This window comes from Ochotona curzoniae, unplaced genomic scaffold, assembly GCF_017591425.1.
Source record: "Ochotona curzoniae isolate NIBS_2020 unplaced genomic scaffold, NIBS_Ocur_1.0 scaffold_3171, whole genome shotgun sequence".
Lineage (NCBI taxonomy): Eukaryota > Metazoa > Chordata > Mammalia > Lagomorpha > Ochotonidae > Ochotona > Ochotona curzoniae.
In genome coordinates, this window is record NW_024467104.1 from 1234573 (window position 1) to 1261161 (window position 26589).

General features: G+C 36.3%; 2 protein-coding genes across 2 annotated transcripts; both read right to left on the bottom strand.

The window, feature by feature from the left end:
* Window positions 1–5850: 5850 nt before the first annotated feature.
* LOC121172264 (olfactory receptor 8K3-like) lies at window positions 5851–6795 on the bottom strand. The gene has a single exon (XM_041004117.1). It carries the CDS (start codon window positions 6793–6795, stop codon window positions 5851–5853), a length of 945 nt encoding a protein of 314 aa, XP_040860051.1.
* Window positions 6796–21066: 14271 nt separating this feature from the next.
* On the bottom strand, window positions 21067–22014 carry LOC121172315 (olfactory receptor 8J2-like). The gene has a single exon (XM_041004165.1). It carries the CDS (start codon window positions 22012–22014, stop codon window positions 21067–21069), a length of 948 nt encoding a protein of 315 aa, XP_040860099.1.
* Between the last annotated feature and the right edge of the window lie 4575 nt (window positions 22015–26589).

A 26589-nucleotide genomic window follows, 5' to 3' on the forward strand; every position in this document is an offset into this window, starting at 1 on the left:
TTGTGTTGTTAGTTCATCTCTTTTGGGGGAAAAATGGAAAGAAGTTAAGACATGATTGGATTATATTATGTCCGCTAGGTTTTAAATGTGTTGTGTAAAATCAGTGTAAGTTTTATGAGAGATGTTTAAAATTTTCAGATCTTAGGTGTACTTTTACATTATCTTGTAATTTTAGATGTAGCTGCTCTATTTCTGATCCAGTGTCCTGTTCGTGTGTCTGATAAAGCAGCAGATGATGGGCCAAGTATCTGGGACGTTGGAAATTGTGGAGATGGCCTGAATGAAGCTCTAGACTCCTAGGTTTCCCTGGCTCAGCCCTGGTGGTGGTGGTCTTTGCAGAGCAAACTATTTTCTTGGTTTCCACATGTGTCTTGTCCAGCCTGTACCTGGCAGCATTCATCCTTGTGTGTCCTTGTATTTCTTTGGAAAAGACTTTTTTCATATAATAATTCCTAGTATTTTCTGCTATACCTTTCCTTCTTCATTGCCCACAAACACGCCTAGAGTTAGTATCAATTCCTCTGAACGTCATTTTGAACTCATTCTGAGCTCATTTCTTCTGCCACTTGAACCAGCTGTGACCTGAGGTACATCACATTTGACCTGGATGTACATAGCATTGTCTGTATTATTTTATTCCAACAGCCCTTCCTTTCATTCTATCTTATGTCACTTCCTTTGAGTTATTTAAGGTCTATTGTTAAAATTTTATTTCCTAACTTTTTATTTGTGAAGTTTGATTACATTTAATTTCTTTTTTTAAAAATGAGTTGAGGATAGTACAATTATTAACTAGACAACCCAGCTTGTAAGTCATGGTAATGATTCTGAAATAACATTTTTATTATTCCACTGGAGTTCTCTAATATGTGTTTATACTGATTTTCATTTCTTATTTAATAACCAATGCTCAGCAATACACAGTTACTGAGAAGTCAGACATTGGCTAGTAGTATGTCCTAAAGGTTATGACATTATGGTTCTAAGTGACTTTGTTTACACGGGTTGCTAGTTATATGCTATTTATTAATTGCCTATTCCTTTAATTGATCAAATTAAAAGAAAACAAATGTATATATTTGAACATAGAATAGTTTTATTAACTCTTATTAACATGGTTAGAATGTTTTTACATTGGCTTCTTATTCATTTGCTTTAAGTCAGCTTACGTTACTTGTGTAGCTTGAAAGAAATCATGCATTACAATTTTACATTATAAAAAGTTGGATACATTTTACAACAAGTTATATTTAAAGAAAAAGGAAACACACTTTGTCAGCAACCAGACCATCACACTTTCAGTGTTTGCTTCCACGATCCTGATATGTTGAATAAATGTCTTCCTAGGAACTGATGAGATTCACTAGACCATTTGTACATAAACAGTACTGCTTCATTATAAGCAGGTTAACCTGACATGGAAAATTCTGGAACAGCACAGTTTTAATGAAACTAATTCCAGTAGGTTAAAGAACTTATTGCATTATTTTTCACACTCAATGACATGATATGAAGTTATCTTTCATTTCTGGCAACATGGTTTAAGAACACCAGCTCCAGAAACAGCAAGTATTAGTTTTATAATAAAAGTTTGAGAAGGAAGATGATCTGCAGGCATTTAATATTTATACCTATTTTTAATTCCTTCCTCCACTGAAATGTGACCAATGGCAAAGCTACAGTTCTTTTCCTCTTCAGTAAGTTCATGACACTGAGTTGAAAGTTTTGAAAAACACTTCTCTTTACTCCTTTATATTTTCAGAATCTTAGTTGATTGAGTATATCCCCTGAATTAAATTTCCCAAACATGATTCCAGCTAATTATTGAGTAGAAACACTTTATAGTTCTAACAATGTTATAAATTCTCAGCAATTCTCAGCCAGGCAGAATTCAGACTGGTTTCCACATGATTTACAAGGACCCCACTACTTAAAGTAAATCCCTGCTTCCTTCCCAGGGACCCAGCACCAGTTGGGATGTGAACCCAGGGGCTTGGGAATCTAACGTGGCATTTTAACTGTTGAGGCCAATATCCATTCCCTAATGTTAACATTTTAGCATTCCATCTTTGGATGTGTCATAATTTGGATATGTACAATCACATAAATTAATCTTTGATTTCTGAAGTGAGTTTGACAACGCTTTCAACTGTCCTCAAACTGCGGATTTTGTCTCAAGGTTGTTAGTCATGCATTGTGCTGCAGCAAACACTATATTTCAATCTATACTTTCAGTACCCACTAGCGACACAGACTCAGTTCCTTACCATCAGGGAAGCTTTCTTGTGTGGGATTTTTCTTCCTGGCCATGCAAACCTCCACTCTGCTTCTAATTGAGCTTTCTGTTACTGCATTACCCTGGAAAATAGCAGATGAAGATCAAGTGCTTTGGACCCTGGCTTCTGTATGGTCCAGTTCCAGTTGTAGGTATTTGAGGAATAAAAAACAATGGACGATTGCTTTCTCTGATATGTCTTTCAATTAAATAAAAATAAATAGGATCTTTTAAAAAAATGATTCCCGTTTACCAAACACAAGATTGATTTCTCTGTGTGTCTTTCAATTAAAATAAAAATAAATGGGAATCTTTGCTTCCTGTCAAGTGCTATGTGTCCTCTAAGACACCCATAAATTGTAGGGAAGATACAATTTATCTTTGTACATGGTTTCATTAACTAGTAACTATTAATTATTCTATGTCAGGACATAAGCCATTGAATATTAATAGTCATATTGGACATTATCCTAATTCTCTCAGCATCATTCAACTTAGTATTCAACAGATAGATATTTGAACCATCATTTCAGTTTTGAGTTTAATTTGAAATGACACAGCCTTAAAGAAACTTGAAACACACATGTGATTATAAGTGAAGTATTTGCTACGACCTACCTGCCTGGAGAGATTGGCTGGCGCCTGCCAGTAGGGTTGGTACACACAGCAACATGAGCAGCATTTTACTGTCTGGTGTCCCTCAAGACCTTCCCTCCAGCCCATGATTATCTCTAAGCTCCAGTCCCTGAACATGGGAACTAAATTTCCCAAATAAACTTTTGATTCCTAAGGGAAAAAGACAAAATTAATGCTCATTAGGCCTCTGATTAGTTTTTTCATAGTATCAGAATTTTACATTCAAAGCTTATATAAAACTTATTGCTGAATATTTGTAATGTATTATATTTATTTTTGAACTATTTTAGTTGTGAGTCATGTACATGCAAAATACACATTGCAATAATACTTCCTTGAATGGCTAACTAAATTCTCAGGAAATAATGGCTTTTGAGTCTGACTGATGAAATAATTTAGTGAAACAAATTAATAAATCCCATCTGAAACTTTAAAATATATGTTTCTATTTTTTAATGTGGTAGTTGATATTTACCATGTTCAATTTTTTTGCAATAGCAGTCACAGGTGAAGTTCATTTATTAGAATATTCACTATTAAAGTAAGAATAAAACCATTCCTTCTTTTTGATAATTCTTGTAAATTAAAAAAAAAGATTCGATTGTACCAAATGATTCAGAAGTTCCTCTTCTGGGTATGTGGACAAAAGATTTATAAATAGGAAAATGGAGAGATATTATGAACTCACACAAACATTTACATATTATTCACAATATCCAAGATGCAGAAGTAGCTTAAATGATCTTAGATTGATGAATAGATGGAAAAAAGTGAGAGATTTAGAAAAATACCATCTCAAGGGATTAAAAAGACAAATTTATTTTGGTTTAAATGCTTTTAAAATTCAGGCTTGATTTTCTTTTTTCATAATATGTGATTTATGAAAATATGAACCTTCTGTGCTTGGATTTCATTTCTCACGCCCCAATTAAATTCGCTTCTATTTATAATGTCCATGAAGCTTTTGAGGCAACTTCATTTCATTCATTCATCCATTCATTCATTCATTCATTTGAATCTATTCTATTTTTGTTTGAAAAGCAGATTTAGGACCCAGCAGCATGGCCTAGTGGCTAAAGTCCTCGCCTTGAACACCCTGGGATCCAATACGGGCGCCGGTTCTAATCCTGGCAGCTCCACTTCCCATCCAGCTCCCTGTTTGTGGCCTGGGAAGGCAGTAGAGGACAGCCCAGGGCTTTGGGACCCTGCACCCGTGTGGCGTATCCGGAAGAGTTCCTGGTTCCTGGCTTCAGATCGGCACAGCACCGGCTGTTGTGGTCACTTGGGAAGTGAATCATCGGATGGAAGATCTTCCTCATTGTCTCTCCTCCTCTCTGTATATTTGACTTTCTAATAAAAGTAAATAAATAAATCTTTAAAAAAAAAAAGAAAGAAAGAAAAGCAGATTTACAGCGAGAGAAGGAGAAATTAAGAGAACTCTTCTCTCTACTGGTCCAAGCTCAAATGGCTACAAGTGCTACAGTTGAGTGAATCTGAAGCCAGGCGCTCCCTCTGTGGTTGCTGTTGTGGTATACATTTGTTCCTCGTCAGGACTGTTTTCTGTTTAAGCTTACACTGATGACATGTGAATCGTCATTCTGGTTGTTATTCTCCAGTCTACCTTATTATTCAAGAGTAGATCGACTGTATCATAGAAAATTATATGCTGAAAGTGATCATTTATCCTTCTGTTTTCCAAAAGTCTTCAGAGAATGTTAAAGAACTCAGATTTCTACACATTACATGGATTTCTAAAATAGATTTCTGCAAAGGAATTCTTTTTTGGAATGATGTTAGCTTCACAACACAATAAAGAGATGCAACTTACCGGTATTTCTGCATATATGATTGTCAAATTGGTTTGGCAATACTCATAGAGAAACATACTTTACACAATTTACCTTCTATCTTTTGCCAGTGTCAGTTGAGTATATTCCTAATTTTGTTATTGCAATAACATTGTTGTGTTTATACCAGTAAATCCATGAGAATTACCATTAGTTTTCCCTTGGTGACCTTATACATGCTATTGCTACTGTGTCCAGTATTGTAAGCTAAGTTTTCACTTAATGTTTGCTATTAGATCAAGAAAATGGGTCATTTAATTAGCTAATTAATTAATTTTTTATATTTTGGACATTTTTCCATTTTGATGCATTTTCTCACATTTCCTCCTCACAATTTAAAAAAAACCTGTTAGTATAAACAAAACAGATATTACATATTTCATAGATGCAGTTTTAAGAAGATATATTTTCCTATTTTTCTTCTACCACCCTTAACCTCTCTCCTTCTTTCTTTTCTTTAAAAAGAAATATATAATTTTAATCAACTCTCTAATCATAGGCTGATTTCACTACCAGCCATAATATTTCACAAGCAAAAAAAACAGGAAAACCACAGTTTCATAAACATATCAATAAAGGCAAACTATCATTCTTCTCACAAGACACCAATCTCATTTCTATATGTGTTTTGCATTACGTGTTTATTTCCACATTCTTTTATATACATTTATATACAATATTTCCAATATATAATAAAAAGTTCACCAGTTTCATATAACCATATGCCAGTGTAATAGATACTGTAAATGTGAAGTGGTCAGTAAGATACAAGGAAAAAGACACCTTTTAGAAACACAGGTTGTCTAATATGAGAAAGGTTAAATGAGAGATTCATAGAAGAAAAGGGGTTCCTTCATTGTATCAGAGTCTCTGGCAACCGAGTACTGTGATTTAATTTTCAAGTACTTGTGTTGAACATATGGACAAGCGACAGTGAATCCAAAAAGATGATTTGAACTCAATGATACTAAGGTTTCAAGCCAGGAAAGTATTCTAGATCTCATGGTTTTCCAACCCAGGCCTTAATAAAGGCTTATAGCACAACACACAATTACCTATCACTTAACTTTTGTAATTACATTTTATACCGAACTAAAAAAAATGACATTTGCATAGATTTTTCTGTAACCTATGCAGGGCACTTTTTACTTCTTTGTTCCTCAAGCTGTATATCAAGGGGTTCAACATGGGTATTACCAATGTGTAAAACACAGAAGCCATTTTATCAATATCGAAGGAGTGACTGGATTTGGGTTGCACATACATGAAGAACAGAGTTCCATATAATATAACCACCACCATCAGATGAGAGCCACAGGTAGAGAAGGCTTTGTGCCGGCCCTCTGCGGAGTTCATCCTGAGGACTGCCAGGAGGATCAGTGTGTAGGAAACAAGGACTATCAGAAGAGATGAAATCAGATTAAACGCTGAAAATATCAATACTATCAACTCAACTTCTCGTGTGCTTGAACATACCAAGGTCAGCAAGGGAAGGCTATCACAGTAGAAATGACGAACGACATTATAGCCACAGAAAGATGAAGTAAAAAGTTTTACAGTGGTTACCAGAGAGAGAGAGGTGCTGTAGAGATAGGGGAGTGCTACCAGAACCCAGCACACTCGTTGCGACATCACTACTGTGTAGAGCAGAGGGTTACAGATGGCCACATAGCGGTCATAGGCCATGGCAGAAAGAAGAAAAAGTTCACTGATGATGAACATGATGAAGAAAGCTAGCTGTGTGGCACACCAGTTGTAGGAGATTGTGTTTTGATTAGCTACAAAATTTACTAGCATTTTTGGGCCCACAGCAGTTGAGTAACCAAGGTCAATGAAAGCCAGATGTCTCAGAAAAAAATACATGGGCGTTTGTAGCTTGTTGTCAGTCGTGGTGAGAATGATCATGCCCAGGTTTCCCATCACTGAGATCACATAGATGATGAGGAAGAGCCCGAAGAAGGGAGCCTGCAGCTCAGGACGGTCTGTGATTCCCAGCAGAACAAACTCTGTGAGCTCTGTTAGATTCTGTTTATCCATGCTGGACTTCACGGGAACTTCCTGTGGAAGGAACTGTCAAATGTCATTGAGTATCAAGGGGTATCACTTGATAACAAATAAGCAATAATTTATAGGATAAATTGAATTTTTTCTGAAGCAATTAAAATAATGCTCCCCTCCATACAATCAATGATCAAGGCTATTAAGGCATTTGTGTTATTGTTTGTTTTTGTCATATACCATAGCTATCATTGTGAAAGCCTTCTATAATTCAATCAGTAATATATCCCAAGAAAAAATTTGACCAAGAGGTAGATATTATGACCAATAGGTAGGGATTAGTTTGCCGCAGATTTTTCTTCTGTTTAGGATGTCCATATCGCATGTTGGTGTGCTAAGCAAGTCACAGGGACTCTGCTTCTAACCTGGTTTTCTGCTAGTGCACCTTGGGAGGGATCAGGTTAGGGCTCAGGTGTGTTGGCCCCTGGCATTGACACTCTGGGATGTAAATCTGAAATATCTCAAGGTTTTGTAAAATAGAGTAATGTGAACTAAGGGTTACACGATGCTACAACATTAACCTGAATTACTCAAATTTCAATCATTTGAGTATACACAGTACAAATAATTACTTGATTTACATAACCCAATTAGACATGGCATTGACGATAATGCAATATATTTATGATATTTTTATTGTTAAACCATGCTTATGCAACTTTCAAATTCTGCAACAAGTACAACTTTTGTAAAGATCGTTATCTATATTCTTACACTGAGCAAAATTGAGCATTACAATACTGCTGTTTATAACATGAAACAAAACCTTAATTGAAAATACTGTATAATAGAAACTAATATTTTCAAAATAATCATGTAGCCTACATAGACTTAAATGCTAAAAGATGAAATGTTATTAACAAATTTAATAGCAAGAATAATATCAGTGTAATTGTATGAATAATGTAAGAATATAGTCATAGATGAGGAATTTTGACTTATGAGCTTTTGTTTCAAAAAGTCAATAAAACTAAATAGCTTTTCAGGTCAAAATTAAAATAATGAGGCTTTGCATAAATTATGAAATAAAATGATCAAAATAAAATTTTAGAAGAAAAATTTTGTGACTTAATAGAATGTTAAGCTTTTTACTTAATCTGTCTTGAACAAGAGGATACTAAGAAATTATCGAAAATGCCATGCCAATCCTAAACGTCTTGAAGTATTATGTCCCTGAATTGCACTATTCAATGGGAAACTGTCAGTGGTTCCAAAATTGTCCTGTGCTTTCCACATATTTCCACTGAAAATCTTGCTAAATCATCTTTTAGATGTTTTTACTCAATTAATTGAATATCTACTTGGAAAACATGACACTCTTCAAAATCGGTTGAACTGCTAAATCATAAGAATCAAAAAACCAGAATTACTGAGAAGGTGAAAGTTTAATCCCAAACCAAATGACTACATCAGAAGTGTGAAATAGTCACATCACAAAACACTCAGAATTGCACAACACCTAGGTGCCTGATAGAGGTATATACATATAGTGCAAAAATTCTACTCAATTGAGCTAAAGAAAATAAAAACCCAAGGAATATGATAAAAATGAACTGTTCAAATAATGCATATGGAAGGCTGTCCCATCTAGATCAGTACGTTAACATCAATCAATCTTTAAAACTGGATGTGCCAAACTGTAAATAAATCTCAAGAATAACGGGATAGAACTTCTAATCTAATTATGGAGAATGCATTTGTTAGGAAAATCTACTCCTTTCAGTAATCTATCCAAACTAATACCAAGATAAGAATTCAAATGAAAATATACACTCACTAGAAACAATCAATGAAGTAAAACAGTAACTTCTGAGGGTATAATTGCCATGAAAATTAGTATAGACACAGAAAGATACTGTCTATGGAAGTTTGTGCTGGTGACAAGCTCCTTCAGCCCAACATCCTTTTGTTGTAATTTCACAGATTCCTAGAGCTTCTTTGGGACTCTTTGGAGTTTATAATCTTATTCCTCCCCCTCCCTGCATAATACCAGTGCCTCTATAGACACTGGGAAAAAACAAGGAAGTCAAGAAAAAACCCTGGGTTTTAGTGACGAAGCACAGATTACAAGCCGCTACCAAGAATGGGAATCAAAGCACAAGAACACAAGTGAGTATTCCATGAAACGGTATTATGGGCTCAACTGAGAGAAGCAAGCTGGTCATACTGCGAGAACCTGGTGCTCCCACTCACGGAGTGGAAACATACACAGAGAGACACACAAACCAAAAAGGCCTTAGCAGAAATACAGACACACAAAGTGTCTTCAAGCTACAAACACAGCGATGGCCACCTCTATTTCTCCTGCAGTGGAGCTCTGTATCTCGTGAGCACTTGTTCATTTTTCCATTTTTTTTTTACCATGAAAAATGTCCAGCATTGTCTCACAGAAGAAATACGAACTGTAATGTAGAAACATTTATTTGTGAGCTATATAAAATTACTAAAGTCTTTCCTAAAGAATTTTAGAACCATTCGTAATTACAATATTGCAATCAGAAAAGGTTTTTCTTAAAATTCTTTTAAATATCAAATTTAGTTTGTTGGAAAACATGTACAGTGTAACATCCATGAGCTGTGGGGTGAAGCTCCATTCCCCAGGCCACCGTTATTTGCCTGTGATGATCCTAGTGAGGTTTTTAAAATAGTTTGCCTTCAGTGTAATTATACTTCTTCTAAATACCTAAAGCAGTCTAATAGCCTGATGGCATGCATGGTTTGAATTTGTTCTTGCACCGCAACAAATTCTCTTCCTCCTCCCCCTCTTTCCTACCAATCCTTCAAAAAATGTTTTTCCCTGTTCAATTCTAACATCTGCAATTTATAAAATGAACACCAGATTATTTAGGTGCATTAGGAAGGAATGAAGGCCAGAACCACATGGGCTCAGTGTGTATGTCGCATAATTTTGAAATGTATATGAAAGGAAGTGCATATTATTTAAAGCTATGCACGGGTTTCACCAAATTAGAGCAAAATAAACTGTCGTATAATCCCAAGGTTTCTGCAAATTTCTTCAATTCTCCTCTTACTTGTCTCCCAATTTCCTGAGCAGTGGGCATTGAAAGCAAATTCTGTGACCCTGTTTAAGCCATGCAGACACAGGGCTCCTAACTGGCACCTCACATATTGTACTGTATTGTCTCTACTAATAATTGAGTCAGCCAATGCACTTAGAGGAACACTACATTAGAAGAAATTGGAAGGTAAAGCCTAGGAATTAAAAAAAAAGTCTTCAGTATGTGGCAAGTTCTTCAAAACTGAAAGCAGAAAATCTGCATCTGAGTAAGGATCTTTCCAAGAGTTGACTTTCCTGAGCTTTAGATTGTGCCGATTCTAACTTTGGCTTCCTACGATACTTCCTTAATTTGAGCCTCATCATCAGTATGGAAACACATACAAATTTAATATTTACAAGCTACTAGGTTTAAGGACATTTTCATTCATTTGGTGTGGTAAAAAGATTAGCCTCAGTCAAAATGTCCACTCATTGATTGGACTTTACTGTCACATGTTATCACTGTGCCAAGGTAACTAAGTCCCCATTTATTGCACTTGAGAAACCTCTAACTTGGTATTCACACATGGCAGATTTTGTTTCTCCTGGGATGTTGGGAATTTGGTGAATCATCACCTTGATTCTTTCCTGAGCGAGAAGTGTAGATGGCTAGCAGGAACATTATCTCAAGTAATTTCAATGTGCATTGGAGTTAACTTATCAAGAAACAACATTCAACCAATAAGAACAGAAATCTATACATAAAATGTAATTTCCCCTGGCTTTCATGAAAACAAATCCTACAAAAGTTATGCCAATATCTCAAGGGTTCTTAAGTAAAGGAATTCTTATTGGTTAGAGAAAGTTTTTTTTTTTTTGTCTCACCTTCCTTCTTTCCTCATTTATGCTTCCTGGAATCAATTAACAACTAAACTTCACCTGCACAAGTTCTATTGTCAGGGGATGCTCTAAGGGAAATTTATTTGTTACAGACCCAGAGTTGAAGTCTCAATTAGCTATGGCACCACTGAAATTGATTCATGAAATCAAGAGAAAGTTACATTATTGAAACACTAGAAATCTTATCAGAAAACCATCCATTTTTTAAGGCATAGACACTTAAGATTATGCTAATAATCTCCATGTGAAAATTAACATCATGATTTGTATGGCATACTGCATGAAACTTTCAATGACACAGTTACTCCCAGTATAGTGCAGAATGAAAAAACAAGTAGAATTTGGGACTTTTACTGCTTTTAAAGAGTGTAATAAAAGCATTACAAAGACATTATGGTTACAGAAAATGAAATAATTAAAGAAGATAACTATTAAGATAAATACCAAGTCCAACATCAGCAACTATAAACACACCTACAGTTCAAATTTTAGAGAGGACCAAGTAACTACAACAGTTAATCTAGGAATTAGGGTGGCAGTGCCAGTACACACCTGAAATGGAAAATGACTTGTTGGTCTCCCCTCTGTTTGCTAACTTGCACTCAGGAGCATTTATGAGTGCCTCTTCTCTAGAAAAATGCTCTGGGGAAGTGAAATGTAATTGATCAGTAATTCCCAAAGCAACTGAAAACAGGAGGCCATGTTACTAAATGATTGTTTGTTATCCAGGGTGTCTTTGTTTTCCTTCTAGAGAAAACATTCACTTACGTACAGTTAATCTGCTTTGCTTGTACAATGTTGCCAACCATAACCAAACCTCTATATTGAATACATTCTATGTGTTGAAGGCATTAATCACTCACAAATTATTGATGTGACTGTTTTTCTTACACAGCCTTCTATCAGATTTTAAGTTTGTGAATAAAGCTCTTTAAAATTGTCTAACTTCAGAATGAATATGTTATGCGTAGTGTTACAGTAAGTTGCAGAAAATTAACAATAAGCTAATTTCCAATCCCACAGAAGTCATTAGTTCAAATTCCCCAAGCCTACTTCAATTCTCATTTTGGTTTTTTTTTTTTGTTTTGTTTTTTGTTTTTTTTGTTTTTTTTTTTTTTTTTTTGTACGTAGGTAACCCTTCTACAAGACTGGCATGTGCCCATATTTATAAAGCTGATAAAAAGCACAGTATATGCTTTTAGAGATACTCTTATTTTGTTGAAAATACATTTGTATCAGTGTTTTTACTCATTCTATATTTTAAAGCTACACAAGTACGCTAATTTCTTAGTGAAGTCTGTTCAACAAAATTATTGCAGGGTATTAGCGTATGTTAGTTCAATGATACTGGACATGAGTCTTTGATTCCTACTTTGATTGTATCTCTAGGGATTAAGTCTTGAGGCTTCTATTCTGTTCTGTTGTCCCATATGTTTATTTTCATGCCAGTAACAGATTGTTTGGGTTGAAATAGCCCTGGCAATAGGTCTGTTAAGCTGGTGTTGTGATGTCTTCAGCTTTATGTTTGTAACACAAGAGTAACCAAGATTGCTTTGGCTACCGTGGGTCTCTGGTGTTTCCATATGAATTTAACAGTTGCTGTTTCTAGTTCTGTGATGGATGTCCTTGGGATTTTAATTGAGACTGCATTGAAATAATAAATTGACTTGTTTACTAAGGTCATTTTGGTGATAACAATTTTCCAACCTCAAAACATGAATAATATTTTTGTTTGTTTCCATTGCAGAGATCTTTCAGATTTTAGTTAAATTTGTCTCAAGGAATTAAATTTTACTCGTAGCTATTGTGAAGGGAACTGATTTTCACAAAAGCCAAACTTTACTGAGCTCCTCACTGTTAGTTCTCCTTGGATAAAAAATATTGTTGAGAATTTTTTCTATGTATGTATTGACTTTATATCCTAAAACTTTTTTAAATTCTCTTATGAATTTCTAAAGCATCTAAGTAGAATTTTTGGTTCCCTTGGTATAAAAGATCATGTTATCTGGAAACTGGGGTTATTTAACTTGCTTCTTTCCCTGCAGTATACTTCTCATTTGTTTATGCTGCCTAATTGGTCTGGCTTAAAATTCCAGAAATGCATTTATCCTGAATAATATCATATATATTAATTTACATGTGTTGAACAATTATCTGCTTCCCTGGAATGAATCTCAGTTCATCCAAATGGATGAATTTTTGATGTGTCCATGGATTCATTTTGCTAGTATTTTGTTGTGTATTTTTACTTCTGTATTCATGAGGGACCTCTGTTTATGGATCACTTTCTGAGTGTTGTCTTTGCCCGGTATTAGAATTAAAGTAACACTGGACTCAAATGATTTTGGAAATGTTTTCCCCCATTTAACTTTTAAAAATGCCTTCATAAGAATTAAAATTAGTTCTCCACTAAAAGTTTGATAAAACATACTAGTAAAGTCATCTAGTCTTGACTTGTTGGTTGTGTCAGAAGATTCTGTTTTGCTATTTAAATCTTGGCCCTGATTATTGGTCTATTGCAGTTTTGCATGTCTTCATGTGGTTTCCAATGCTGACATTTAGTTGATTGTAATAACTCTTAATGGTATTTTTTCATTCTGTGGCATTAGTTGGAGCAACTTGTTTTGCATCTTTTATTAATTTGAGCTTCCCTCTTTTTCCTTTGTTTGTTTAGCTGATAGTTTATCAATCCTGCTTATTTTTTATATCTCCTTGGTTCACAAATGCTTTGCAAATTTTTCTGATGTCTGATCTGTTTCTTATTTAATTTGAGTTATTTCTTTTTTAGTGATTTATTTATTTGAAGCACAGAGCTTCAGAGAGGGAGAAAGAGATGGAAAGAGAGAGATTCAATATGCTGTTTTATGACAAGGTCACGGTTGAAGTCAGGTAACTGGAACTCTGTTCAGGTCTCCTTTATTATGGTAGATACTCACATAGTCAGCTGTCCCCTGCCACTTCCCCAGGCACTTTAGCTAAGCACTAACTTGACAATGGAGTGCCAAAACTGAAATAGGATGTTGCATCTTACACAACAGTTAACCTTTTGTGCCACAATGCTGACCTTCACTTACCTTTGAATTTCTTCTCCCCTGTTCATATGTTGCTTATTTATCAATGTCTGTATATTTTCTTCTTTTTGGTTTATTTATTTGTAAGTGCTGCCAAAAGTGAAGGAAAGGGGGAGAAACAGAACTCTTTTGTCTGTTGTTTCACTTCTCAGATGGCCACAATCGCCAGTGATGGGCCGGGCTAAAGTCTGAATCCAGGAGCTTCATCTGGGTGTCCCATGCATTTGGATCCTGCTCCATTGTTTTTTGCTGGCCCATGAGCAGTGAGCCAGTACAAGTCTTGCTTTGTTTAGGTACTATAGCATGTCAGGGTAGTGTTTGGTGTGTACCAGCGGGGCAGGATCTGGATCTGTAGTAGAGCAGGTTTGACCATCTGTTGTCAACATATGTTTTGATTTTATGCCATGTTACACAGAGTGTTGAAACCTCCCATCCTATCTCTGTGGGAAGAGAAAAAGCATTCCTCTCCATTGCCAGGTGCATAGGAGCCTGAAATGGCACGTCGATACAAGATTTCAGCCCCAGGTTGCAGGTGAGGGGCAACACATCCCAGGAGAGGATCATTTGATTGAGAGGCAGGCATAAAGGATGACATGGGAGGGTGTGACTTCCAACTCATGGCCCTAAGCCATCTATCTAACTATCGCATTTCTTTCTCCCTGCAGAGACAACCATCTCTCAATTTTAAGGGTTGCTGAAGGATGGAGAGTCATCTCACATAGCGCTTATACTTCCTGCTGATTAGGGACTTAGACTTTGCCTCGCCTGGGTTCAAGATGCCTCACCGTCTCTTCTAAACGGTCCATTTCAATGGGAGAGAATTTCTAATCAGTGCCAATATCTGTGTCTCCCATACATTTCCCATTACTCTGATAACTTGCTGGATTCTTTTGCCTACTGGAGTAGGCATACTTTCTGTTTGTGCACATCTAAATATGTTCCTCTCCTTTGTAATAGCCTGTAAGGAGGTGACCCTAGACACTCTTCTCAGGGGCCATTTTGACCACTCTCCACGTGGCTCAGTATCCCAGATGGGCTCGCTACAGTGGCGGGGACCTTAAGAACCCCTGCTTGGAAAGCTAAAACCAGTGGTAGCAATGAGTGCTCTTAGTGGCTTTCTCCACACCTCTCCAAAGAAAAGAAACCAAGAAGGAAAGAAGAAAGCAAGCAAGGAAGGAAGGAGGAATGCAAGAAGAAAGAAAAGTGTCTATATTTACTACAGACTTATTTTGTTAATTTCCAGTTTCATTCCTTTGTGGCTAAAAAAAAACACAACACATGCTTTGTTTGTGACTTTTTTGTTAATTTGTTCAAATTTGTTTATGCCTTCATACATGATCTAGCTTAGAGAATGTTCTATATATGATGAAAAGCATGTATGTTCTCTAACTATGATATAAAACACTCTATAAATATCAGGTTATTTTTGGCTCTATTGTTCATTACTAATTTTTTTGGTTCATCCAGCCACTGTTGACTTCTTCCAGTATTATTGTACTGGGTCTATGTCTCCTTTTAAATGCAGCAATACATGCTTTTTATTACTTTGGGAGTCTCACATTTAATATTGGATTAATATACATTTACTGTAGTCAAAACTTCTTGATGAATTAATCCATTAATAGTTACATAATACCTTGTTAATGACTTTCGGCAGTTTGTGTCTTAAAGTCTAATTTGTCTGATATGAGAATAGTAATTCTTACTTTTGATTTCCATTATAGGGAATACATTTAATATAATTTTACATTGTGTTTGTGGATATTTTTATTGATGAAACATGTATCTTGAAGGAAGAATACTGACAGATCTTTTAAAAGAAAATCACTGGGCCACTGAGTTAGTCTAGACCTTTTACTTGGGGAAGTTAGCTCACTGACTTTCACTGTTACTGGTGATGACTTAATCTAGTCATTTTCATAAATATTCCTATTTTTTATTTAAATCTCTTTATTCTGTCTAATGGGCTTTCTGATTGACAAACTGCATTATTGCTTGCCCTGTATGTTCTTCACTTCACTTCAATTTATGAATTGCAAAGTTTGCTGATAATGCAGTCTGGATTGGCAGGTTTTTCTTTTAGAACTTGGAATAATGGAGAGTTCTCCATTATTTTAGTTCTTGGAATAATGGACCTGTTAAATTGACCTGATGTTTTTTCTCTTGCATATTTCATGATATTTTCTTAATGTTTAATGTTTGCTTGTTTGATTATATCATGGTTAACATCATCTCTAACTATGACTTTTTTGGATTCCACAAACTTCCTGCATTTGGGTACCCATATCTTTTTTCCCAAACTGGAGATATTTTCCACTGTTATTTCATTGAATAGGCTTTCCTCAACCATTCTGCTTCTCCATTGCTTCTGATCATAACACGAATTTTATATTTGGTTGTTTGACGGTGTCCCACAGATCACAAGTACTTTTAATTCTTTGTAAGTTCCCCTTTTACATTTTTCTTGTGACAGCTATTTTCAAGGTCTTGTCATCTGGATTAGATATTTGTTCTGCAGCATCTACACTGCAGCTACGTGTTTTCACTGCATTTTTTATTTGATTTATTTGGTCTTTATTTCTAATATTTCTGATTGGTTCCTTTTTAATTCCTTCACTGAATTTCTCATTTATGTTATTTACTGATTTTCTAAATTAATTCAACTGTTTCTCAGCATCTTAGAGCACCTGAGAGATCATTCCTCTAGATTCTTCATATTGTTTTACTTGTCCATGCTTCTGGGTTTTTTGGGGGGGTATTGGTTTCTGCATATTGATATTGAAGGGATTTTGCTTATTTGGTGAGTGTGCATATCCTTGGGATGTGCCCCTGGTTTGGAAGAGAGCTTTATCTTTAGTTCCAGTTAGATTTTGTTGTATAGTGTCTCTTTGTTTGTGTCAGCTCTAGTTGATAGTAGCTATAGTAGGGATATACAGGCTATTCTTGCTGTTCAGTGTGGTCACTGTGATTCTTGTTATGCAAGTCTCTATCTGTCTCTTGAGGCATGGACTAGCATAATGAGCTTCTCAAAGGTTGGGAGTCACTTTTGTTAGTACGGATATGCCTGGCATGTAGATTTTTTACCAGTGTCTAACTTAAGCACTAGAAATATGAAGTCAGCGCTTCCCCTAGGAGCTGAGTGGATTTAAACATTGTCCAGAATAAGAGCTCCATGAGTTACACTATTCAAGGGTAAAGCAGGTGGAAACCTGAGATCTTTTCTGAGAGAGTAGCTGGATTTGTAAGAGTGACTTAGGTCTTTAACCAACATGAGAGGCTATAGGGGACCATTTTCTCTGCTACTTACTGGTCTCGATTAGATGTCTGTCCAAACATTAAGCTTCCTGAACCTGAAACTGTGCTTGGGTCAAGTGCAGATTTTCTAGGTGAAACACCGGCAAGCTGAAGCATCTGGCTATGTTAGACTAATCATAAAATGTTCTTTTAGGATGCCTGGGTAGTGAGGCAGGGCCAGATGGGGCCATGAAGGAGTTCCTGAGTGCTAGAGGTGTTCCATAGATGGGATTGTGGAAAACAGACTGCTACTTTGGTTCAATCAAGAGTTCAACTTGACATTAGAGATGTTGGTAACAGAGTGCACTGATATATTTCAAGTCCCGTGTTTTCCCAGAGCCAAGGTATGCTGGATGATTGCAGCTCAGAGTTAGCTCACAGTGCTAGTGCACTTCAGTTGCCCATGCACACAACATACATGACCCCTCCATGTGTGCCCTCTGTCCCTGTTATGAGGGCCATCTCCTATGTTCAGGGCACTCTGGGCCTCTGCAGACAGACTCAGTGGATATGCAGGAACCCAGTTACAAAATGATTTTTCTAGTGATCAGGGAGGAACCGAGGGGCTACCCCAGCTGCCCTGCCACTGTAGTAGAGAGAGCTTTTCAGCGCTATGATATGGAACCACAGCTGGCCTGCAGAGTCCAACTCAACCCACAAGGCTCAGACTTCCCTGATAGAATATAATAAGGCTGTGTGGGGCTTCTGAAAAAAGGATGGACAGGAATCTCTCCTGACATTTGCTCCTTGAGATGGAACTTCCTTGGTATAATCCAGTCTCAGTGGAGGGGCAGGCAAGTGTATCTATTCCCTCTCTGAGATGGATCCCCCAGTTAACCAGGAATGCTCTCCATTGAGCTGCTGGTTTGTGCAAACTGATCTGGGGGAAATCACCAGTGTGAAAATTCCATAGCAATGGGCTTAAACCTTTATTCTGCTCTCTCCACAGTAATACGAAATCCTTAGCACCTGGGACCTCAGGTACATCTAAGATTGGTTTTGACCCTCTTCTTCTCCCTAAGATACATGTGCCTAATATTGATGTTAGCACACCTGTTAGTCATCCTGTATCACTCACCTCCAGACAAAATTATTTTGGGATGTTTTGTTAGACGGAGAGGTCAACACTGCCTTTCTCTATATGTCTGTCTTGAATTCCCTGTTTTTTACAGTTTCCTATGCGGCAATTATACAATTTACAGTATGCAATGATATTCATAACATATTTTAAATAGTCTGTCATAATACAGCATATTTAAAAATTTATAATTCCAAAATATTAGAGAACCCCAAATTAGATTTATAGTGCAGCATATCATACCTCAGAATATACTACTGTGAAATTTCTTATGCCTACAAGTGACAAAGCTAAAATAATTACATACTTGACAGATATGAGACATAAGTATTAATAATAAAATATTAGAAAAGACTTTGAGGGCTCCTTGTCATAACATGAATGATGTACCAAGATTGCAAGTATAAAGTTTCAACAGATGCTGAAACAATGTAACACATACGTCAGTGATTCTTTGAGGGGAAATAATGTAGAGTATATAAACCTTATTTTTCTCATATAACCTCACAAGTTTTGTGGGTGATTCAAAATACATTTGCTCTCCATGAGTAACTCTCAGTACTGAAAATCTACCATAAGCATTAATCATCTTTAAGACAGTTTTAATAATCCAACAGAAGAAAATGTCATGCCCTTCATTCGTACAGTTCTGAGAGCAAAATGATACTTTCAAATTGCCTCTCCTCCCTCATCATCCCTATGTCTCCTCCCCTTTCTGTCTTACTGTTCTTTCAATTTCTATGTTATCATACTTTCAATGCATTTTTTAAATCCAGTCAGCATATTAATATCTGTATCTTCATGTTTATTGCAGCTTAATTCATAATCGCTAAAATATGGAGTGAATCCAGATCTCGATCAACTGATGACAGGGGAAAGAAAATATGGTTCCTATTCACAATGCAATACTTCTCAACCATCAGTGAAATCCTGCCTTTTAAAACAATGTGAATGAAAGTAGGGACCATGGTGCTTAGTGAAATAAGCCAGTCACAAAAAACAAATGGCATATCATATTTGATTTGTAGCTAGCAAATAGAGTCCAAAAAAGTATATAGCTAGTGTTGTGGCATAGTAAGCTAAGCTGATGTGCAGGCATGCTATAAGAAGACCAGTTTGAGTTCTGGCTGCTCCACTTCTAATCCAGCTCGCTGCTTCCTACCTCAGAAACAAGTGGAAGACGGCTCAACTCCTTGGGCCCATGCCTCTATGTGGGAGACCCAGAAGTAGCTCCCAGCTCTTGATTTTGCTTTGGCTCAGCTCCAAGTGTTGCAGCTTTTTAGGCAGTGAGCCAGTGCGTGGAAGATCCTTTCTCTCCATTTTTTCCTCTCTCTCTAAAATAACATACATGAGAAAAGTGTTGTCTTGAGGATTGATTATAGCAACTGTCCATACTCCTCTGTAACAGTCCTCTTTCTGTTCTCTACTCATTAAATTCTGCATGAAGTAGAAAATTAAGCCTGTGACTATAAAACAAGTTGAAAATATGCTATTATAAAGAGTAAATCAGAAAATAAGAAGGAGGAGGGGAGAAGCGAGGTGGTTAGCATTACAGAATTAAAACTGTACACATGAATACATGAGTATGAAATTTTTTATATCAATTTAAAAAATAAGAAGTTGATTCTTAGGCTGGAGTCTGATCATTTGTAGACTTACATTATTTCATGCGTCTTTATCTCATACATCATATCTCACACATCAGTCCTTTTTTTCTTCTTCTTCTCTTTCCCCTGTTCTGTTAGTAGCACTTTAAACATACTGAGATACGACGCATTGGTTGTTTCCTGTCCAACACTGGTGCACTGAGCCAATATTCATACCCATGGACTACTGACTGATGGCAAACCGCCCCAGTTTATTTACAGCAAAAGACTTTTAGGGTCACCTGGGCATAAGGAAGGAGGGTTGGAGGCTGGATTTGATTTACATGATAAGGCAAAAGAAGGTCTATCAGTAAATAATGTGTTCTTCTAACAGGCATGTCTCTTTCTCTGATGTCTAAGTTGAGGATTAGGGAATTCCTGGACTGTGCAATACCACATCAACTGCTTCAGGACCTTTAGATGGAATTCAGGGAGCATTCTGACACAATTATTTCTGGTTAGGGCTTTTCATCAGTGACATTTCCTATTGTCTTAATTAATTGACTTCCTACACGTGATAACTCCTAATGTTTTCAATGGGCGGATTTTGATGTTTGTGATACTTTGAAGACAATGCCTGCTCTTCTCATCCTGTGATATTACTCTCCTTGTTATAATGGATGAAAACAACAAAGGAAATGATGCTTGCCTACCTTTGCTTTTATGACAACTGGTTCACACAAAAGTTAATATGTGAAATGAGAAAATTAATTGCATTTCTTATCTAATCAGCACAAAAATTTAGATTTAAATGGACAACCCAGCGAAAAAGATAAAAATGAAGGTTCCTCTTTTCTGAGATAGATCCAATTTTGCCGCATTTACTTTGTTTTGCTTCACGGACACAAAGAACTTTTGTACTCATTTTTCTCCCAAAATTTATTTTGCTGTGATTTACATTTATATTTTCAAAATTTCCTAAGTGTGGTGCTGCAATAACTATTGTAGTATTTGAACAAAAGGGGAAAAGAAGATAGTCTTAAGTACTGAAACGTACCCAAGAAAATAATGTTCATATACCTACACAACGAGCATTTCTTTTTCTTGTTTAGAAATTACAAAATCACTTGGAAAATAATTTTTATTTGTATAAATACTTCTTTCAGGGTCATTATTTATTAATTATACACACCACCGTCCTTGCTTATGTAAGATAATTCTAAAAAGAACATTTTGCCACTGAAGTAGAGTTTCTAACCATTGTGTGTCATTACTCTTGACAATGGAATCAAATGAGATAAAATTCCTTATCTTAAGGTAAATTTACACTAGTCTGAGGGATCGGCATGGGTTGTTGAGGAATCTCTGCAGGGCCTCCTTCACATCCTTGTTCCTCAGGCTGTAAATGACAGGGTTCAGCATGGGGATCACCAGTGTGTAGAAGACAGAGGCCATCTTGTCGGTGTCTAGGGAGTGGTTGGTCCTGGGCTGCAAGTACATGAAAAGGAGAGTGCCATAGAACACGGTGACGGCCACCATGTGAGAGGCACAGGTGGAAAAGGCCTTCCTTCGTCCTTCGGAGGAACGGATCCTCACAATGGCAAGGACAATGTTGGAGTAGGAGACTAGAACCACCGTCATGGAGAAAAACAAGTTAATCCCCGAGAAGGTAAACACTGCTGTTTCTGGGATGTGGGTATCCGAACAGGACAAAGCCAAGAGAGGGACATTATCACAGTAAAAGTGGTTGATGACATTAGAAGAGCAGTAAGACACAGAGAACACACAGGAGGTGACTGTGAGTGCTGTGATCAGACTCTGCAAGTAGGTGAGGGAAACCAGCAGAAGGCAGATCTGCCGAGACACCACCACCATGTAGAGCAAGGGGTTGCAGATAGCCACGTAGCGGTCATAGGCCATTGCAGATAGCATGAGAATCTCTGCCACAATAAAAAATGCAAATCCACCCTGTTGGGCTGCACACCCATAGTAAGAAATACTTTTGTTGGAGGACAGGTAATTAACCAGCATTTTAGGAGCAATGACGGTAGAATTGCCAAGATTGATGATGGCCAAGTGCCTGAGGAAGTAGTACATGGGGGTTTGCAGTCGAGAGTCCACGCTGGTGAGGGTGATGATGCCCAGGTTCCCCAGTGCGGTCAGCCCGTAGATGAGCAGGAACACGAAGAAGAGGGGGATCTGCAGCTCTGGACGGTCTGAGACCCCCATGAGAATAAACTCAGCTACATGGGTGAAATTCCTTGGAGCCATTTGTGTTGATGCTTTCCTTTCTTAGTTGACAAGATAGATTAATGATAGATATGAAAATTGTTTTTCCTGTTTGACACTGTATTTTAAAATTTTCATCTAAATCTGTTCAATTTTGATTTACAAAGCTTTGGTATTTTCATATCTGGACATATTTTTCTCCCTCCTCATACAAACTTGGAAATACAAAATTCTCAGTGATCGTTGGAGCAGTTAGAACTGTGTCATCAAAGATAGATTTGTCCATTGCCTGGAATAATTTATATTAAGTGAATATATTTACAACCACTGTATATGGTATCCATAATAACATGTAGTTTACATGAATATGGATGCATAAATACTTATACAAATAAACATGTACATTTCCATGCTTAGATGCCTATGCTTGTGCTAATACATATGTTCACAAAGATATAAGTGAGCCTTCAAAATGAGGTGAAGTCAAGATGACTGACCCTCAGCTATTGTTCCTTCACTTCTGCGAGTTACTGTCTGAAACGTGCCCGTCATTAACTGCTTTTGGGAATCGCTCTATTTCTGAGGGAACCTTTTGGTGACCGGGTTTTTCCTATTAATGACTTCCATACCCTTTGGCTTGGGCACCCTGAAAGGCTATCATTCATTACTGACTTGATTTCTTACTGTACAGCTCTGAATCCTGTCATCCTATTTTTTTTTCTGGCAGTTCTTCCTTCCTTTTTCTGTCGAGATTTTTACATCCTCTGCTTGAAGTTTTTAGTCTCTTTCATTTTCTTCTCCATTTTATTATTGATTGTTTATATTTGTTCAAGAATACCTTAATACACTTATGTATATGCTTTAATTAATACACTGGTATATTGGGAGAGTATTAGGTGTAATTATTTAACAAAGAATCTATGCACAGTATTGTGCTGAGAATTTTAGAATAACAATCTCATTATTCTACAGGAGTGCTCTAGAAAATGTCTAAATTAATTTTATCTAATATGAAATCCAATTTCAATGAAATAAATTTTCTGGAAGAATCTGTATAAAATATTAGGTTCTTTGTGAGCTATGCTTAATTTAGTCTTATTAGTCTAATTTGGTTTGTGTGTGATGTCTGGCTGTTTCAGAAACTAGTAATCATATGATTTTTCCAACTGCCTATAGCATTGCATTTTGCAAAGTAACTGAGATAATACATTTATACAAGTATCAGTTTCTTTGTGCAAAACTTGATTCCAAATGGACACAAAATGGATATTATCTGCAGCTAATATTACAAGCATAGTTTGAAAAATTTCTCCTTATTTTTTTTCATTTCAATCTATATAACTACTTCTGCCTTACTGAGAACTTTAACAATTAAAATGATTATAAAAATTGAATTATGATTGTGTTTGTTACAGAACATATATATTCCACATACATCAAGAGATATGATATATGTAGAGATAAGAATTTTTTGAGGATAAGGAAATGGTATTTATTTGTATGTGACCTTTACAGATTTTGTAAACATTTATCAAAATACCCTGCTATAACCTATAAATGTGTTAAAATAGCAGGGTCAGTTGTGGGACACAAATATGGTAGATATTTAGTGTTGTGATGAAGTGCTTGGTTTCAAATCCCAGATCCACTTTTGATTCGAGCTTGTTGTTAGGTTTACTTTGGGAAGAACCTGGTACTGAAGTAGGTTCCCAGCTTCCCTTTGTACGCTGAAACAACCCTGGCTATTTTGGTTATTTGAAGATAAACCAATGGATGGAAGATACTTCTCTCTGAATTTCAAATAAACATTTTTTTTTTAATTAAAAAGACAGAGACTGCCATGGGTGCCACAGCAGGTCAATCATCCATCCTATGGGACAAGCCTATGGGCACCATGTGGCACCAGTTCCTGTCCTGGCTGTTCCACTTCTGATCAACTCTTTGCTTATGTCCTGGGAAAGCAACAGAGAATGGTACATGTCCTTGGGACCCTGCAGACATGATGGAGACTGGAAAGAGGCTCCTGTCTGCTAGTTTCCCCTATTACGTTTCAGAGTATCGCTGACTTATTATCTTTCCATTTAAGAATGCTCTTAATTTTCTGAATGTATTTTCTTCAAATTAGTTTTCAACTAAAAATAATATTTTATAGTTCTAACAATATAAATTCTCAGTCCCTAAGTTTCAAAAGATGCTTCAAGCCAACCAGTTTAATGTGTCACTTCACTTTCAGAAAAGTCACCATTCAGATAAAAAATAGCCACACAAATTAGGTCTTAAATGACATCTGACATGATTTCCTGTGACTGTACCATTTGTATCTCACTATGGAATATGAATTAGGTTTGTTAGGGATTGTTTGGGGGATAAAGACTGAATCTCAGTGTGTGCTGTCATGACCCAAAAAGCATATAATCACAGTTAACACTCTGACAGTTAACACCAGGGAATCTTGCTTGAATAATGTTTTTCTACAGGGGCAATTTACAATGCATGAAACAGCAAGGGGCTGGCATAGTAATGATTAATGACTAAACCCTCACCTTACTTCCACCAAGATCTCATATGGACACTGGTTCATATCTCAGCTGCTGCACTTCCCCTGCAGTTCCCTGGTCCCTGTGCTGACATGGGAGACCCAGAAGGGGCTCCTGGATCCTGGCCACAGACGGGCTCAGTTCCGGCCATTGTGGCCACTTGAGGAGTGAACCAGCAGACAGAAGATCTTTCTCTATCTTCTCTCTATATCTCACATTCAAATAATAAAATAAAATAGAAATTAATAATTAAATAAATAAAATTTGACTGCATTTAAGCAACTTTGCAAGCCTCTTTTGGAAACAGAGTTATGTTTTTTCCAAACACTTCAGGAGCTCCCTGTGTGGAGTGTCCTGGGACAGTATGTATTATATAGAGTTATTCTTTATTCTATATAAATACTAAAACAATCAAATTCATCTGCAAGGATATTGCTCATTCTTACAAAGTCCTTCCATTTGGCAATCTGTGGGTAGAAATTTTTGTCTCTTGGAAAAGACCTCACATTCCATCTGGAGTCTGTTTCAGCTGCATAGTTTTCAAAGACCCTTGGCCCTTCCATTTAGAGCGAGTGGTAAGAAAGCTGTTTGCTATCACTTACCTGTGGGAGAGATGTAAAAATCTACTCCTAAGACTGCTGCAAAGATCACCTTGGTGAATTTTCTTTTATATTTCTGGATTCCCTGAAGATCTTCACACTGAAATAAGTTTCTGATCATAAGTTGTACATAGGAAATAACTTTGTCAACTAATTGATTCCCAAGAGAAATGAAAATAACTGGAATGATCATTAGCCAAGGGATTTTCAGCTCTTCATGTCCACAATCATGTCGACTCAATGGCTTCATCAGGTTATTTTTGGAGATGTACTCTTAAATGCCATACTAGCTGGCTAGCACTTTTGGCACGAAGATGAAGTAGAGTCAGCATTTGGCTGTAATGGTCAGTTGACTAATTGCTAGTCTTGGTATGAACATTAGGAATAGACGGTGAGACCATCATTATGGTACCATAACAACCAGATGCTATTGAATAAGTGTGAAATGTGAAAAATTAGAAGAGGACTCAGTAGTTATATATATTTTTTCTAATTTTATGTAAAATAATTTGGATGTAAGCTACATTTTTTTTCAAAAACAGAAACATCTTTTCTCAAAAATAGAAACAACTGCATCTTCTAATTGTACACTTGTAATAACATTTTGAGCTTTGATGATTTTGTGATTTTTTTTTACACATTTTACAATTTTAGTGTAAAGCTGATGTCTGAATGGATTATCATTGTAATGCAACTTTTAAACTAATTTTCAGGAAGCAGCAAACATACAAAAAGTACTTTTTATTGACTGCAGAATGAAGTAAAGGAGTCAATAAGTTATTCACCCTAAATTCTACTCAAATAAGTTATTTTCTATTCTGAGTACCATACTCAAATTTAATGTGATTTTAAATTTGAGAAAGAAACCATGGCAACTTTCATAGCATTCGCTGGATGAATCCCTCATTTTAGGATAGGAAAAAAATTGCTTTCCCCCCCTCTTGTCAACAAACTAAAGTAAGGGCTATCATGGAATCCAGCAAACCCACTGCCGGATTTTTATCCAAAATACTTAAAATTTGTTTCTGAGATATATTGTGCAGTCCCATTTATATAACCGTATTATTCCACTGCTTATGATAACTAAGATGCAGACACCATATAAATGACTGTACATGGAGAACAGATAAAGTGTGCTGTATACATGAAGAGCGATGTCATTTAGCCCTAAGAGAGGACAATATTCTGCACTAATGTGGCAAGAAAAAAAGAATCTTGTGACAATTATCCTTAGTGAAATGAGCCTGGCACAGTAAAATAAATATTACATGATTCCACCTTAGTGGCCTGTATCTCAGTATATCTTATAAAACTGAAAGTTTATAGAATCCCTCTTAGTCTCACTAATCCTTGCTTTTACCATACTAAGTTATTTTCATATTGAAGGTAAATGTAAAGTTGTTATTGACTGCATCTAAAATTATATAGTTATCAATTTTATATATATGTACATATAATATGTACACATGTATATAGGTTCA

Bases quoted from the DNA above. Each gene is read 5' to 3' on its own strand.
- LOC121172264 (XM_041004117.1), bottom strand. From the start codon at position 6,795: ATGGATAAACAGAATCTAACAGAGCTCACAGAGTTTGTTCTGCTGGGA.
- LOC121172315 (XM_041004165.1), bottom strand. From the start codon at position 22,014: ATGGCTCCAAGGAATTTCACCCATGTAGCTGAGTTTATTCTCATGGGG.